Source organism: Bombus impatiens, unplaced genomic scaffold (assembly GCF_000188095.3).
Source record: "Bombus impatiens unplaced genomic scaffold, BIMP_2.2 scf_0377, whole genome shotgun sequence".
Lineage (NCBI taxonomy): Eukaryota > Metazoa > Arthropoda > Insecta > Hymenoptera > Apidae > Bombus > Bombus impatiens.
In genome coordinates, this window is record NT_176796.1 from 1,380,013 (window position 1) to 1,397,143 (window position 17,131).

Below are 17,131 nucleotides of genomic sequence, written 5' to 3' on the forward strand. Positions count from 1 at the left end.
TTTCAAACTTCCAAATTTTCAAGCTTTCAAATTTTCAAGCTTCCAAACCTCTGAAGAATGTTTCAAGTTCAATATTCTTCCAATTCTCCGAATTCGAAAATTACAAAATCTCCAAATATTCGAACTTTCAAACTTCCAAATTTTCAAGCTTTCAAATTTTCAAGCTTCCAAATTTTCAAGCTTCCAAACCTCTGAAGAATGTTTCAAGCGCAATATTCTTCCAATTCTTCGAATTTGAAAATTACAAAATCTCCAAATATTCGAACTTTCAAACTTTCAAATTTTCAAGCTTCCAAACTTAAATGTTCAAATTCAAAAACTTTTAAACATTTAGATATTCAAATTCTCGAACTTTCAAATATTCGAGTATTTAAATTTTCACATATTCAAACATTCCAATTTTTAAATATTCAAACATACAAATTTACAAATTTTCTAATTCTCAAACTTTCAAATATTTAAATATTCAAATGTTTTATCTCTCGAACATATATATTCCCCGTTTCGAGCATCTTTAAACGCTTCGTGTTCGATGCACGTCCTCGTTCACAGTTCGTCCATCAATCGTGCACCATGCATCGCGGTCCTGTGCATGGTAAATGCTTGTCCTTCTGCAGTTCGCTGGTTGATGTAGACGGGCCTGATGTTGAACATTACAGTACCGATCGCGGAGTACTTTCGCTAAGTGGTATGTAGTGGGGGAGGTAGGACTTGAACCCTGATTGTGAGACCCCATGGGCCATATATACTACGGTTCCATGCAGTTCTCTTGCTACTTAGTGTCAGCTTCTCGACGATCCTTGCTGCTCTGTAGGGAAGGTATACCAAGAGGGAGACGGATCGAGTAAAAGGTAAGCGTCGTTCATTTTATTATCGACAACTGATCTTTGGTTACGCTCGAATTTATATGACAAAAATGTCACCATTCTTCCTCTTTATGACTCTTCAAAGTCGCGTTTTATGACGAAGAACGAAAGAACGCGTCGGGGAAGGAAGAAATTCGCAGAAATTCGCGTATGTTAATGAGATGAATCATTGTAGCGAAGCGCGTGTCTACAATGTGGCATCGACGTTCTATGCATTTTCCTTCTGTCAATAATTCCGATTGAATTTACAAAGACATTTTTCATACAATTACCGCAATTGTAAAAGTTACTAAATTAATGGATGATTTAATTTTAATTTCTCGTAGTCAACCGCTTTCCTTGTTGAAATCTATTTTTCTCTCGATTATCTGAACTTCACGGAACGCAAGAATTTTGCTAGGTGCGACAACTCGACTGTTAGCACACACCTACAAAGAAAACAGTCGAGATTTTATTTCGTGCACGTGTAGCTCGCCTCTTTTGTATGCGATCGTTCGAGCAAGCACACGCGAGATTCTTATCCATGGATGTCTGTTATTTCTCGAGAAACAATGGACAGCTGGTTGACACGCGGTTAAATCGTCAGTCTTGCTTTCTAGAAATTTGGATAAATTTTAAAAAGTTCGTGTATCTTTTCACTTACAAAACTAGTTCTTCGTAACTACGATCTATAAATTACAATCTTTTTTTTTATATATTATATCCTTTTATACTCGTAAAACTATTAGACTGCATGTGTATATAAACAGGATAGATTCGAATAGCGTGGTATTATATCGCGAGGGAATTAATACAACACCTCATAACATTCTGACATTCTCGCATAGCTTTGTTCTTGCATCAACGCAACGCGGTTGATAATTGCAACTATCACGTACGTCACTTTGGGGTCGTTTTACTGTACGTATACACGCGTGCTTGCACTAGATTTATCGACGTTGTGCTCGAACAGGGACTTTGAACTATATCATTCTCTCCGTGACACGATAGCTTACGGGACTTGGTATTTCTTTCGATTATACCGTCACTTTTGACACGTTGTATCGCACTAAACGTTAATTCCCATTCTTTTAATTCTATTTAATAATTTTCAGATGAATTTGTTGGTCGTCTTCGCGTTGATAACAGTGGCATCAGGAAGTCCGGGACTCCTTCGGGTTCCTAAAGTGTATAACGCCGTGATTACGAGTAATCAAAATTTGTCCCCGTCCAGAGCGTATCCAGTGATTCAACCGATAATCCATCGAACAGCGGTTGGATACGTGCCACCGGTTTATTACACGCAAGTAGCGCCTCATCTTGCTGGACCAGAAGTCGTTCATCTTCCTCAAAATCCTCTAAAATCGTACAATCAGCCTGACGTGCAAGCCGAACCCACCGCTACCGTCGAACAATCGAAACCAACTGACGCGAAGGATAAAATAGAAGCAACGAATCCAAGTGCAGAAGAGAATAAAGGTTTAAAGTCAGAACCTAAGAGCAAGAACGGGGAACAAGAACCTCTAAGCTTCTATCCCAATTATCAATCGTTATACTACGATCCCTATTTTTACACGTACAGTGGATTCAACCCTCACCTGGTCCCAGGGACCTACTACGTCGACTATCAACCCTATGGCACTTTAGAACCTATTCCAGCAACCACACCGAAGAACGGGTTCTCCGAACATCTGCTTCCAGCTTACCACGAGGAGAAGAAGCTCGCTGCAAAGGAACAGAAAGAGAAAATACCAGATGTACCACCGCCACCCCTTCCGACAGCTGTGCCCAAAAGTTCCTGAAGTGGAACCCATCCGACAAGATTCTTCCAGTTACGTTTATTCGCCGTCATGGTCAGACTGATTATTTCATAGTGTTTGGAGGAAACGATGTATTTTACGGACGATGAATGACGTTGAACACTTTGGAACCGAATTTTGTTTACTCGCGAGAAAAGCTTTCTTTATTATTTATTGACCGTAGAAACACATTTTTTTCTCGGTGGTTTTGTAAAAAAGAACGTATACGCCAAAACAGAGTAGTTTTACTGAGAACAAATACATTCGTCGTTTGGTCAATCGAACCGTTCAGAAGCCACAACTGAACAACTTCATCAATTGCAAAGTACAGATGTTATAAATTCTGTTTTTTCAATTTATCTTGGAATTTGTTATTCTCTGTGCCCTCTTCTTGCAATGAATGAACTTACGAAAGGAAGCCATTTGGTTCTTGAGAATCGAATATTAATGGAATAAAATGAAGAAATTAATAGAGAATGCGGTTGATTAGTTTGACTTTTGACAGGCTTAATTAATGGAATATTAATGCAATATCAGGAGCGAAAGGGTTAAGAAGGAACAATGAATTTGATGTACGAGGGTCATTTGTTTTAATATAAAATTACGGTACGAAGCTGCAACTGTTTCCTATTTTGTTGACGGCCCACATCCTCACGGAATATGATAATTGCTCGAGATGGAAGTCGCTGAACTTGAGCTTCGCGTTGATAATGCTGCCGTCCTTTCTACGATTCACTTCCAGTTTCACCGTGACGCTCTTGTTACGATTCAATGATTCCACTCTGATGCATGTAACGCAAAGATGTCCATCCACCGACGTAGTTATATCCGCGACAGCTTGTAACGCTTGGCGTACGCTGATGATTATGTTATGCTGATATACTAAACTACCAGTACAATTACCCCATTTCGCGCCGCTTTTGTCATCGTCCTGAACACATTTTTTAATTGTACGATTAGGAATTTCTAGAAATACGGTAAAACTCCGTTTACCTGAATCCCATTTATCGGAACAAAATGTTAATCAATGTTTAAGTGAGACTGTCAATTTTTTGGACATGATAATTTCATTATCTAGCAAAATCTCACCTGTTCAGGTGTCGTTTCGTATTCGGTAAAAGCAAATCCAAATTTCCGTGATTATATTCCGTGATCATAGAAATTTGCAATTAAGAAACGATCTAGTTGACAGATTAACTAAAGCTTCTGGCCACCGAATTCGCTTGTGTGAACCTCAACTCTGTTTCATAGAGAACGAAAAGTAATAGGCAAGGAAAATTAGTAAGAAAAAATGTGTGAATCCCTATCGTACCAATTGTTTGTTCCTCCATTGTGAGTTCAGATAAATCGAGCTCTACCATACGATAGACATTTTACTCGTCATTTTTTATTCTCTTTTTTTTATAGTTTATTTGCATAGGATATTAAGCACGTTAAGTTTAGTCTGTTAAATCTTTGTAGCATAATATATACAATTTTGATAAATACATGCATTGCGTAACTTACTGGTTTCGAGTCACTAGACTTCTGATAGTCATTGTTATCTTCCAGATAGTCAGAGTCTTCGTCGTAGTCCTCTTCGGCATCCCGTTCTAGCGAATTTTCCGTAGTTTGAAATTGATCTGATCGGTTGATACGATAGGCTGTTGTCGTTGTTTCTATGATTTGTTCTCGAATCGGTGTCGTAGAAGAAGTGGAGGTACTGGTCTGGAGACTGTTATTCGCCTTATCGACTGCGTGTTCGCTTTTATTGATATTATTTATCGGAACATCGTTATTGATGTTCACGGATGAAGGCAAAAATACGTTGTTTTTCTTCTCCAAATCGTATTTATACGTATACTTCGGAGTCGTGGACGTTCTCTTCGCGTACCTGTCCGCTATTTCTCTTTGACGAGCGTGAAATCTGTCCATAACCGCTTTCCTTTGCGCGTAATATTCCGATTTATCATTCTTCGAATCTTTAGTCAGGGCGTAACGTTTCGATATATTTGTTTCATTATTCGGGAAATAATTCACGTAACGTCGACTGATTTTCTTTGTCTTGTCCACGGGTTTATCGTCGTTCGAATCGTTCGAGCGTTCTTTGTTCTTCCAATTCTTGTAACCAGCCTGAACGTGAGCCAGCTTCAACTTTTTATGGCCTTTCTTCGCGCCTTTGAACTCATTCAACGCAGTCGCGTTTCTTTTTACTCTGTCCTTGTGCGTTTCGTCACTTTTATCTCCGATTAAAAGATGTTCCCCATTCTCGATGGACTGTTCCTTGCCAAAGGGCTCCACTCGCAGCCGAGTGATCTTGTATTTCTTGAAAATCGGTTTAATCTTCGTTTCGAGGTCTTCACCAGCGTCCTTTCTACTAATAAGCATGAATCTCCACAGCTTTAATTTCTTTTCTTTTCCCTTAACGTCGTACGTTTTTAAACCCTGATAGTCTCCTTCCGTAATTTTCGTCTCTTTGAACGCAGACGACTCGATAATCACAAAAAGCGTCAACGTCAGAGCACCGACCAACCAAACAGTTTTCGGAGTCATATTCGCGATCGATGCGAACGATCCTAGCACCAACGAAGCAAATGAAGGAATCCGAAGAGCGTTTCGCATCTTTGACCTCAGTTTATCTACCGTTCGTGGGGTGAGAGACCTTTCTGTTGCTGGACGCGCGATTGTTTCAATTTCTCAAAAATAATATCTAATTATAACAATATGTTTATAAAATTTATCGTAAACCGATGAAAGCAGACTAATTGATTATCTTGCGACGAGACTACCCTATGATCGTGGCGCCAGTGATGCAAAACGTTCATTAGCTTTTATCCTATCGTGCAACACAATTACAGCTCTCAACGTGAACGTATTTTGTTAAACACGGCCGGCAGATTTCAATTACTATTAAATCACTACAAAATTACTATTCCATAGAATCGAAGAATTTAAGGAGCAGCTAGCTAAGAATTCTGCTACGTTAGTAGCTTGTTGGCTCAAAGTTTGATGAAAGCGAAGAATGTTATTATTAATATTCGTAGCGTTAATTTCATATTAATGTTGGCAGATGATTCGATGTAAGTAGAATTGGAAAAATGATACCAAATTTTTGATCGTTGTACGTAGCTCAGAAACTTGAATCATCAAATTTCTAAATGAACGTGTAAGTACAAGGAAGTAACGGGTAAAGGTGTAAATATTTTATTTAATTAGCATGAAGCGTGATACGCAATATACGGCAGTTTATATCGACTCGATGGTAATGCTGTCATCGTCGTTGTCTTCTCCGCTCTCGTTCGATTTCTTCATTTCTTTTCCTGGTTCAACCTTCGTGTCCAATTTTTCGATGCCATCCTCGGTGCTTTCAACCTCTGGTTTCATAGTGGTTGTCGATGGTGGGCTTGGTTTAGGCGGTTCTCCCGGTTGAATAGGTTTTAACAGCGGATACACCTATGAAAAATCAAATGGATCATACTTGTTCAATACCCGATGCACGCACGAAGCTGTTATTGTTGAAAAAATTGATTTTCTACAGAAATTGACATATCAAACGGTCAAATAATTTTAGTTTTTACCGGATTCAGTGGAAATCGGAAGTCATGTACAGAGGTGCTATAAAAAATGTTATAAGCAGGCAAATGGGAGACCGAAGGCTTTCCATAGGCGACGACAGCGGTTGGAATACCATTCACGTCTACGGGAACCTATAGAAACAAAGCAGCGATAAAAAAAGAATCTATAGAGATAAAGAAAAAATGGTGAAATTTTACGAAAGTTTTAAGAGACACGTTACATTTTGATAGTAAAACGGAGAGTTCTGGTATTGCAGAAGTTGCGGATATACGCTGATGACTTCAGAAGGGTTTTGATGATCGTTCACGTACAAGTTTAGTCCGATTGGTCTCGACTCTATCGATACGACCAGGATTACAGCGAAGGCAAGCAACGTGGCGTAGACCTTGAAAAACGATGGTAGAAAAATTTCTGACGAATTCAAAAAGAACGATTGTTTCTTCTATTTATAGAGTGATATATCGAATCGTGTGACACGAGAAACAATGCGGTAGTTAGCTGCAGATTGATCGTACGAATCCTGTGTCGAATAAAGAAGCAGCTCGTCCGACGCTTTTGATAATACGAGCTTTGGCTCGATGCGCAGCATCGCGTGGCCCGCATATCAATGATTCTGATTCACAGGCAACGCGGAAACTGATTTTTTTCCGCAGATGTAACGGTTAGTCGCGTCTTGAGAATTATTCATAAAAACAGTGGATCTCCTCTGTCACTGGTGTTATTATCATTTCCAACCCTTTTGGTCTTAAATTTATTTGATACGAACGAAAGAATAAGAATATATCGAACGAAATATTCTATTCGTCGTCGTACCCGTTTACCGAAATACAAATTACAAGAAACTGTTTATAATGGAAACTTGGAAAAGCAAAGTAGGCGTGCCTCAAGTTGGAAAGTTGGAGAAACGATATTTAAACGAACGATCAGAAATAGACTCACCTGCATAGTGCGATCACAGCTTCGCGATAGGTTTGCGAAACTATCTGTACTAACCGGAATTTCAGCCCTACCCGCGATTTATATATTCTTCATGGAGAGCAAACTCCCCCACCCTGTCGAATATCATCCGTGATTGTTTTTTTCCTTTGCTCCTACGCATAGCTCTTCTGTCGTTTCTCCTCGGTCCTTCGTCACGATCAACGGGATACTTGCTCGTGATTCTTTTTTTCGACGACGTAAGCGCTCCAGAATGATCGAAATATTTTCGACGTTGCCTGAGGATCTACGATCGGACGATTAATACGACGCTATGAACGATCTTTGTTAGTTAGCTCGCCAAATAACTCAGGGCAATGCAAGATCTGACCAAATCTTGAGAAAATCTCATTTTCCACGAAATGATCTCGCGTGTGTTTCACGAGTTTGTCATTAGGGTAGGTAGAGTTATGACAACGTTGTTTTATCGAGGTTAAGATACCAACTTATGAATAACATGCCTGAAAGCTACAAACGGAAATAGCGAATTTATTGAAACTTATCACGTTTGGTAACAGGTTTCTATATGGTACATGCATACATCGAGCACAGGATGTATTATAACTCGAGGTTTATTTACTGTTTCGATTAGAAGGACTAAGACGAGATCGTGGAAGGATAGTCATACATGAACCGGTTAACGTTGGCAAATTGCCGTTTAGAATATGAATGAAGGGTGTGGTCTGGCGACTTTGACACCCGAATTTACATTTCTAATGTTCCCGTGTCCGTCACCGTTTCCTTTCTTCGATTTCGATCATCGCATCGAATTTCTTCCCAAGGTTATACGCGAACTCGATACTCGCGATACATAAATTCGACCAATCACGGTATAATTAAAAATATAATTAATGAAAATCAAAGTCTCTGAGAAAGCATGTACGTAACGTGGTACGTTATTTAAAGCGAGAAAGCGATAATTATACGTCGACGTGAAATTCGAGATGCACTTCATGGTATTCGTGCCGTAAAGAATTTTTGACATTTTCGTTAAAGTTTGCAAGTAACCTCGTTTCCTAATTACGCGTGACAATTTCGTTAGGAAAATCGTGGAGTGAGTTGGGATTCATCATCGCTTAATCATGGTCGTTCGACGGAACTTGCGAAATCGGAAGTGCTTAACTTCACCGTGACTCGGTCCTAGTATGGCTCCCGAAGGATGGCTCTCGAGAGTGGTTAGCCGAAAATGCAAAAGACAACTTCCGATGGTGAGACTCAGAAGCGAGAAGTGCAGCATTGACAATCAAGGGAGTAAACACGATGAGGATAAATGTTACGCTGACGTTTCGAGGTACGTATTGTCCATCTAAAAGTCATGCTTCGATAGGTTACATTATTTACGTTCATTCGAAATCGTTAAATGCAATCTGTCGCACGATAGACGTCCTTCAGTCACACAGCGTTTATTTATTTATTCGAGTAGCTTAAAGCGACGACTCCGTGTAGCAATAAAAACGACACGCTTTGTAATTAAAACACGTATTATAAAGATATGGCTAATATATCGCTGAGAACGATTTTTGCGAATGCTTTGATCGCGCCAACGTCAAGTAAACAGAAATGAAATTTGACAGATTGATATGTTATTCAAACGATACTGCGACAAACCGTCGATTTTTATACATTCATGAATAATTCAATGGCGCAAAAGTATATAAAATGCACATAATCTGTGGAAGTATATAAAATATCGAAATATTTGTCATGAAAGTCTCTTCCTAAATCTTATATTTTCAGCGGTGCTTATAGAAATATGAATTTCTATAAATTTCCGCAATTCATCAATAAAATTCAACAATAAAAATTAGCCTCGATGCAATCGTTAAAAAGAATAAATATAAATACGAACGCAAGTAATAAATACAAGAACCTAAAGCGACATAAAAACTCGGACATCTTTAATAATACTTTATGAAAATTCTCGTTTCATCTAAATTACTCAACCGATAACGAAATCCTATAAAAATACACTACTAAGAACGGATATATAGAAATATTTTGAGCATTAAAAAGATGTCGGCGCGAACCACGAGGGAGCAGCTGATGGACCAGTTTGAACGAAAGCGCCTTTTCGGAAATCGATAGGAAGAGAAGCTCGTGAGGCGTCGACTGCGCTCGTGGAAGTTCGCACGGGCACTAATCAATCCGCGGGAGCTATCGTGTTTATCAACAAGTGCCGCATACACCTGCTTTCGCGTCAGCTTCCGTGACGGTCGTTCGGCAACCACCATCATCGGTGGCAACCCCTTCGTTGCCGGTGGTTCTTCGAATAGTGTTCGTAGTGCGAGGTTAAAGTACCGAGCCGTGTTCTCGACCAACGACCACCTTGCTGCGTGTTAAACCGTGCGTGTTGCTCGTCGACAAAGATTACCCTCGCCGACTCTTCCTCCAATCTTCTGCCTCCTCTTCTGGTTTTCCGCTTTTGTTTCCTTCGTTTCCTTGGTTTTTCCCGGTTTTCTCGTCGAGCGTGAGTTCGCTGGTATTACATACTATTAATAACCCAACGGTGTCGTTGCACGATGCTGCTCTTGACCAACTGTTTTTCAAAGGATTTTTGCTCTCGACGACGAACAGTGGCATTTTGTCGAGAATTTTCGCGTCGATCTTTTTGTGTCGTCGTAGATTTATTAGATTCGAGATCGTGAAAAGGGAAAAATAAGTTTCTAACGGTTTGTTTCTAACAGGTAAAGGTTAGTTTCGAGAGGGTAAAAGGTTAGGTCAATGAATTGTCTATCGAATCATCGAACTGTATTTGTGCTTCTTCGTGTCTTCTATTTGTTTTGTCATCGTTGGATTTTAAGTGATAGAATTTACGGTAGATGTACTTGATTTCGACAGACTTTAGCCCGAAGTGAAAATTCGCCAGATCTTCGCTGTGTCCGCCGGGAAATATCTCCACGAAATTGTGAGAAACTTGTTCATAATTATTTTCGGTGACTTCGTTTTAACGCGTATTATACCGATTTATTTAAGGATCTTCGATCGCGTTTGAAAATTTTCTTGTATCGTTCGGATATACTCGCGCCGTAAATATTTTGTTTCTCGAAGTACAAAGTCACCTGCTGCTCATAATTTACTGTCTCGCGTCTTAATAAACTGATGATCTTCGCACAACACTGATGGAAGCTTGGAGACATTATCCATCTTTTGGCAAGCAAATTTCGTTCCTGCCATCTTTCATCGTCGCGTCATCTGCAAACCCTCTTTCCACATATTATGTGCGCGTTGAAATCCGCCGATTTCGAAACAATGCTCGCTGTGATCTCCTTGAAAAAATTCCGAAAATATTCTCCATTTCAATTTACACAACAAAGTGAATTACACAATTTAGCGAATTTTGTATTCTTCGCATTTTTATGAATTGCAACGTGCGTATAAAAGTGAAGTGAATCTATCGAGTCGCAATGAATCAGCAATAAAACGTTATTATTTACCGGAACTTCGCTTAATTGTCTGCGATGACCGTGTAGAAACGTGTTTTGTTCCACGCTTCAGGACACGAGGTTCAATGATGCATCGCTTAATGATCGAGGGGTGCGATCGAGGAGGGTGAAATCGAAAATATGAGAAAAGGGGCGCGGTTTTCGGAAAGCGGTCGTCACTATAAATAGAGCTGCCTCGTGCGTGCGTGCTATGCTTTTAAACATAGTTTTGGCAACGCGAAACGTCAAACCGCCTCGGAGTGGCAAAGCGCGTGGATCGTTTCGCGAATTTCACGGAAAACATTGGCCGGAATCCTTGTTCCTTTCTGCAATACCTGATTCAAACCACCGGACATCTTCGAGTCTGGAGAATAAAATGTGACTGCGTGTTATTATTTTTTAAAAAATCATTCGCCCCTTCGTTAACTCGTATCAAGAAGGAAATAAAGAAACAGAAGATTTATTTACTGACAACATCGAGTAAAATAAAATTCGTTTGAGTTTCTTCGTGAAGTCGTGTTTTGATGATACAACGGTCGATATCGTTTTGAACGTTCGTCCATTAAATAAATCGGCTGCTTTATTTCGTCGATCGTTGTGTCGCGTCTCGACGACTCTTCTCTTGCCTTTTCTTCCGATTAAAGGGAGGTAAAAAAGCGGGGAGCTTCGTCGAGAGGAAGAAATGAAAAGTGCATCGGAGAAGTGTGACAAGGAGAACCAACGGCCGATGGAGAGAAGCCACGAGGCTGATGGAGACGCGCAGGGTGCCCAGGACGAAGAGTAAAAATCGCCATCACACTAACAAAAACGCCTGTCCCCGCGTTTCGTGCGTGTGCTCGTCGCTCTGCGTCAGGTTTCCGGTTCCCGTTCCGAACGCACATTTGCAGACGCTTCGATGCACACTTCGCTACACGCTTCTTTTCGTTCGTGTGCAATGGATGCAGGAAGTATTCGTGTACCGATAGATGTTAAACGGTATTTCGTGAAATTATGGTTCCTTGGTCAATTTGTATAAGAGGATGAGTTCGTACGTGTATATGTCTCTTGTCAGAAGTCGGTAAAATCGGCGTGCAAGAGAAATAAATTATCGATCTAATAACAAAGTTTATGGTTTTCGAACAAATTGTAGCTTTATGGAAAATTACAGTCGAAGGATAGGAATAAAAACGTGTTATCAGAAATTTGTTGTACGATATCTGTCGTAGCGATGTCCAAAAATATAGAAGCTCGTTATTTTATAAAAATTGCTTGAGAAATCAGAGTTTCATGGACTGTTGTTTATGCGAATACTTCCTACATTCACCGTACGTTACACATACGTATTATTTCTACTACTACTACATCGGAGAATCGTTTAGTAGCAAGTTCCAATTTTCCTTGAGAAATATCGTCTTATTCGAAGAGGAAGGAATGGTTGTTCGATAGAAACAATAGCGAAACGTTCCGGTAGGATGCGATTCATTGTCGGTTGGCTGGTCTGGCAAGGTTAATTGCAAAATATTGGCATGGATAGCGATACGATTCCGGCCAAATGAATTATAATGTTGTCGCGAGTGTCCAATGAAATCGTTGACAATAATTGGTCCGTATATATCGTAGAAAACTAATTACTCTGTACAATGTGTCTTCTCGAACGTGGACGGATATTTGTCATAAAAAATACAGATGGTCGACGAGTCTTTCCAAACAATTTATTAATCGAATTACAACTTGCGATGCATTCGTTGTCTGTATTTTTTATCGTAGCTTTATTTAAATCCTGTTGCTTATAGAATCATAGAAGACTGGCTAGTTCCACGATACCATTTCACTTTCTTTTAATGCAAACACTCGCGATTCCAGACCTTCGAATCTTCCTTATCGATCAACTTGAATTTACCATCCTGTAGCTGACACTTTTAAAACTGTCGATAATTGACCCGAGAAACGTGCAGCGTTTGCTATCGTGATTAACACTCGAGATAGAGCTCGCGTCATCGAAGGTATGGCGGAAGTTCCGAGAGGAAGTAAAATTGGTCATTGCCGCCAATTAGTTATCGATACACAATGATACCGAGCGACTTTGGCGATTCGTACGTTTTTCTTCTTTTTTTTTCGCGATCCACGCGAATTATTTCGATCATCGCTTGTTATTTGGCCGTGTTAATTAACCTTGAATTCGAGGCTTTCCGACGTTCGATTTTCATTTCTGTGACATTGGCTAACAGCGTGGCGTACGTGAAAGGAGACTAATGCGCATTACGCGCGAGAAATTGGCTCAACGCCAATGGACAGTCGATTGATGATACCGTGAATGACTCTACGTTTCTCGCGTACCTGTCCCATTTTCTTTCTTTTTCTTATAGAAAAGAGAACCGTGATTCTTTTGTTTCTACATCGCAGATATACGAAGGACATTGTAGGCGTCAGTAGGACGAGCCGCTACGTTCTATTAGTTAAGTATGATAATAACGAATTTTATTCTCTCTCGTCGATAAACGAACAACAGACACAACGTTTTATTTTATTTCGTATGAATAAAAATAGACGACAGACCCAGAGAAAGTTTCTCCGATCGATTGACACGCGAGAAAATAAAAATTCGTCCAATGGTTCTAAAACACTTTTCCTTCGAAATGAAACGATCAGTGCGATCTGCATCGTTCTGCTTGCTACTGTGTGTAATCCCCGCTTTGTTATGCGTAGCATTTTGGTAGCACGAGATTGCATGTTCGACATCGGTTTGCCAAGATAAAGCGTGTTGTTTGACTTGCGATCCTTTCACGCTCGTAGCTCTTCTCTTACTCTGACCGATAATTGAGCTTTGATTGTCGGCTGTTTGTGGTTTAGTGTGATGTCACCGAGCAACAAAAGCGCGGACGAGGCTATAAACGAAGCGTTGTTGGAGAAGCTGCGAAGTTGCGTGTCCAAGCCACAGGAGGCCGATACGTTCAGACACATCGCAGCTAAGATTCATGCTCGTGTCACGTCTTCAGGTAACCATGCTTACACATACACGTACCTATTGTCTCTTATTTTCTCTTTATTTTATTACGCGACTTTCACAATTCAGCAAATTACATTTTTGCATCGTTAACAAGTCCGACAATAAGATTTCGTGCGGATTTAAACGACGTATAAATAGGACAGCACTTTCTTTCTTTTTCTAGGGAAACATTTTTTTTTTTGAAACGAGTACGTTTCTCCGGTAGACCAGTTTCTCGTTTTATTCGTTATCCGTTTCGGAATTGCGCTACGATCACCGAGCAATGAGTTTCGAATGCGGTAGCAAAGTTTTAAACGACTTGAAACGGATTGGACACTTTAAGACGGAGCCTCGTGCCTCTAAATTGCTATTTTTACCGCGAACGTTGGCTTCTATTTCATCGGGCTAATCACCAGAAACTTGCACAATTTATTATTCGTACCGTGTCGGGGTGCTTGCACGGCCGCCCTTTCGTCAGCACCGGGAACACTCGACACGTTCCCGTCTCACGAATTTTCGTCCTCAATTCCTTTTTACGTTGCTAACAAACGGCCGCCTGGTAATTCCCGTTCGCACGAACTCTTTCTATGTAAAACGAACGACCTTCGTGTCAAAAGATCGGCTCAAAAAGAGTAGAAAAATGCACAAACAACATTACCATATTCTTGACGAAAGAACTCGGATGTCGAATTTAAATTCAGGCCTCTTTCGAATACACGGCAGAACCTTCGTTATCCGCACTAAAAATCATTTACATTAAACTACCTTATAAACGTTGATATTAAACAAGAGCGAAAGTTGCTAGATAAAAATGTCAGAATTTTTTCCCACCTGACATCCTTGTTTCTGAAGCTTTTCTTTTATAATCGCAGGTAAATCGCTCTGCTAAAACACATCAGACATTGACAGAAAGCCATAAATAACGAAGAGTAAAATAGAAAACAATATCGTGAGGAACGATGATGAAGCATTTTCGCGATGTATTCCAGATAAACAGGCTGCATTCACAATTATATTCCCATGCATGCCACGATATTATCGAACGATCAACGCTGCGTTTCATTAGTACATGAATTTAGACCCAGTTTCACCTATGCGAATTTCCATCACACGCCACCGACATCGTCTATGTGCATTTCTTTTTTAAACGATTACGATTGCGTCGATGTGACGATAAGGATTGCTCGGATTGGCGAACAGGTGTGCCAAGCAGAGTCACACGTCATACACTGGCCGTCACTCGTTATTTTCGAAAAGCCGGCTTTCCATTACATAAGAGTTTTCTTTAATGCTGATAGATCGTTTGGACGTAATCCAAACCGTACGGTACAATGTTAGACTGTCTCCGAGAGAATCGCGGTCGTGCCAATTTGATAAGGACTCGTTGTCTCGTTGATCGATATTTCTTTACGTTCGAAAGCTCGTGGAAACAGTGTCGTTGCACCGAATCATCGTTTGGCTAACGAGACACTTTCCATTGGAAAAAGTTTCGTTTGCTATTGCGACGTTCTGCATCGTCGTTTCGCGGTTGCTTCCAATACGTAATTTCGTAGAGAGAATTGCGGCAATTTTTTATTTGAGGAAATATATCACACGGAGAGACGGACTTGCAGAATCTGGTTGCGAGTTGGTTTGCTTAGGTTCTTTCAGCTGGCTCGCGTTCAACTGACTTTTTTCTCTGAACGCTCGTGCACGTGTTTAACGTAAGTATCTATTTACATTCTTACGAGAGCCGCAATTCCTAAATACGTAAACGGTGCTTTGTCAACGTTTCAATCGAACAATCTCCGATTAGGCAGCGCTTTCAATTAGAGGAGACATTAAAAATTTAACAGCGATCGATTATATCGAGAAGATGTTGCGCTAATGACTGAATATTTTCTCAGGCCAACAGCTTAGTGTGTAACATCCAGCTTTTTTATGGATAGTGTTCATGGCATTGGTCGCGATTGGCCTCGTGTCAAGTCTGAAATAGGAGCCATGTATTTTGTCAATGTCCAGTATGCTTGGTATCGCATCTGTTCCTTCGATTATTCATGGTCGCGGACATTGATTTATCTATGATTTACGTATTTTGTTGTTTCGTTAACAGGAAATCGACCGATATAATGACTATTCGTTAACATTCTTAGAATACGGACGGTCTGATTTCCCTCGTGGAAATTTCGTAAAATTCTAATTACAGCTATCGTATTAAAACGTTTAAAGAATCGGTATGTTCCAGATCGGCGGGTGCGTGAGCGCACGTTGGAGAAATTATGGCGCAAGAATTCCGGCGCGATGGAAATATTCATCACAACGTTGGAGGTGAGTAGCTTTTTTAACTCTTCGCGTTCAAACATATTTTCCTTCGCAAAAATTCGCTTCGAAAGAATCTACGTGCGATGAATTTTTGAGGCGTAAACGACGCACGCTATCTACCGATCTATCGATTAACTGCTGTCTCAAAGCTTCTATCTCATAGAGCCAAACTTTGTCAACCCGCATTGTTACATCACCACTTAGATCAAAGACGAGGGCGCGAACTTTTACTTGAAATCGCGTTCCTGATTTTCAAGGGGCGTGACCGAACGCCCTGGCTTTTGCGAAACCCGACATTTAATCGACACTTTGTGGATCCAATTAAGCGTGCGGATAACCATGTCACGATTAACATTTTGCACGATATGGCGTGGTTAGGTGGCATCAGCCAGCTCGGTCCCCATTGTCTGTCTTGTCGACAGGGCTTTCTGCGGCATGCAAAACTGGAAATCCGTTCGTTCCATTTTCTGTTAAGTATCGCACGCACGCATCGCAGCAATAATTATCCGCATGGCCTGCTGCGCGTATCGAATATCTCTCGATCGTTTCCTTTTGCTATTGCAACGAGCTCAGATGCATTAAGTATAAATCGTAGAAGAATTATAAAGTTCGTTTGTTACAGAACTGCAAGGATCACGTGATAAACTGCAGTATCGCCAGCATATTACACGAATGCATATCACCCCGTGTCGCGAAGGGGAAGACCAAAGGGAACAAGAACAAAAGTGCCACAAGTAATTGCAATTTCTAAGTTTCGACGAGTTGGTGTTATTGTTTCCGAAGAAAATCTGCCAGTAGACGTGGTAGAGATTTGTAGAAAGTTTGGAAACCTAGATCGTATAATTGCTATCGGAGATGGTACGGTTAATTGAAACGATAATTGGCTGTCCTTTGCAGGATCCAGCAGCCGAATGGCAGTGATGCAGCTGATCAATTTAGGAATCACGCAAGTTCTAGTTAAGCTTTTAGTTAACCTGCAACACGCGGACACTATTTCGAGCGAAGTGCTCACGCAGGAGGTGCTTTGGCTTTTGGGCCAGGTAATATACATCGTCGTTCCCTTTACAGTTTCGTTCAATTTCTTTCAATTTTGTAAATAAAACTTACAGATAGCCCAAAGGGACCAGAAGTTCGTGTCAAAGATAAAGATGCTTAATGCGATAAAATTGTTTCACACGCTGCTGAAGCAACATCACAACAACAGCAAAACGCTACTACCGTTGTTATTGACTGTCAAATGTCTGGCCAGAAACTGTGAGTAAATTGTCT

The 17,131-nt window shown here is 40.5% G+C and overlaps 4 protein-coding genes across 14 annotated transcripts in view; 2 read left to right on the top strand and 2 right to left on the bottom strand.

Moving 5' to 3' along the window:
- LOC100744898 overlaps positions 1-3,003 on the top strand; it is a 9,732-nt gene extending 6,729 nt beyond the window's left edge. For 3 of the 4 annotated variants that reach the window (XM_003489808.4, XM_033320931.1, XM_033320932.1), the window contains exons 3-4: positions 660-851; positions 1,961-3,003. In XM_003489808.4, the coding sequence (XP_003489856.1) occupies positions 1,961-2,647 (687 nt within the window). In that variant the 5' untranslated portion in view covers positions 660-851 and the 3' untranslated portion in view covers positions 2,648-3,003. Of the gene's footprint in view, positions 1-617; positions 852-1,960 lie in introns of all 4 variants that reach the window. The other variant, XM_033320930.1, reaches the window with a different exon arrangement.
- Positions 3,004-3,245: 242 nt separating this feature from the next.
- Positions 3,246-5,284, bottom strand: LOC105680842. Its single transcript, XM_012386241.3, has 2 exons — positions 4,151-5,284; positions 3,246-3,575 (listed from the first exon to the last, which is right to left on the bottom strand). Exons 1-2 carry the CDS (start codon positions 5,243-5,245, stop codon positions 3,246-3,248), a joined length of 1,425 nt encoding a protein of 474 aa, XP_012241664.2. The 5' UTR covers positions 5,246-5,284.
- A 501-nt stretch (positions 5,285-5,785) lies between these two features.
- On the bottom strand, positions 5,786-7,542 carry LOC105680832. Its single transcript, XM_012386068.3, has 4 exons — positions 7,139-7,542; positions 6,420-6,584; positions 6,202-6,330; positions 5,786-6,076 (listed from the first exon to the last, which is right to left on the bottom strand). Exons 1-4 carry the CDS (start codon positions 7,142-7,144, stop codon positions 5,870-5,872), a joined length of 507 nt encoding a protein of 168 aa, XP_012241491.1. The 5' UTR covers positions 7,145-7,542; the 3' UTR covers positions 5,786-5,869.
- A 1,769-nt stretch (positions 7,543-9,311) lies between these two features.
- Positions 9,312-17,131, top strand: part of LOC100745097 (cytosolic carboxypeptidase 1) — a 32,499-nt gene continuing 24,679 nt past the window's right edge. For 2 of the 8 annotated variants that reach the window (XM_024367912.2, XM_024367913.2), the window contains exons 1-6: positions 9,313-11,449; positions 13,426-13,571; positions 15,786-15,868; positions 16,485-16,596; positions 16,760-16,902; positions 16,972-17,116. In XM_024367912.2, coding sequence (XP_024223680.1) covers positions 11,346-11,449; positions 13,426-13,571; positions 15,786-15,868; positions 16,485-16,596; positions 16,760-16,902; positions 16,972-17,116 — 733 coding nt within the window. In that variant the 5' untranslated portion in view covers positions 9,313-11,345. Of the gene's footprint in view, positions 11,450-12,967; positions 13,032-13,425; positions 13,572-15,785; positions 15,869-16,484; positions 16,597-16,759; positions 16,903-16,971; positions 17,117-17,131 lie in introns of those variants that run through there. The other 6 variants (XM_033320923.1, XM_024367914.2, XM_024367910.2 and 3 more) reach the window with 6 other exon arrangements.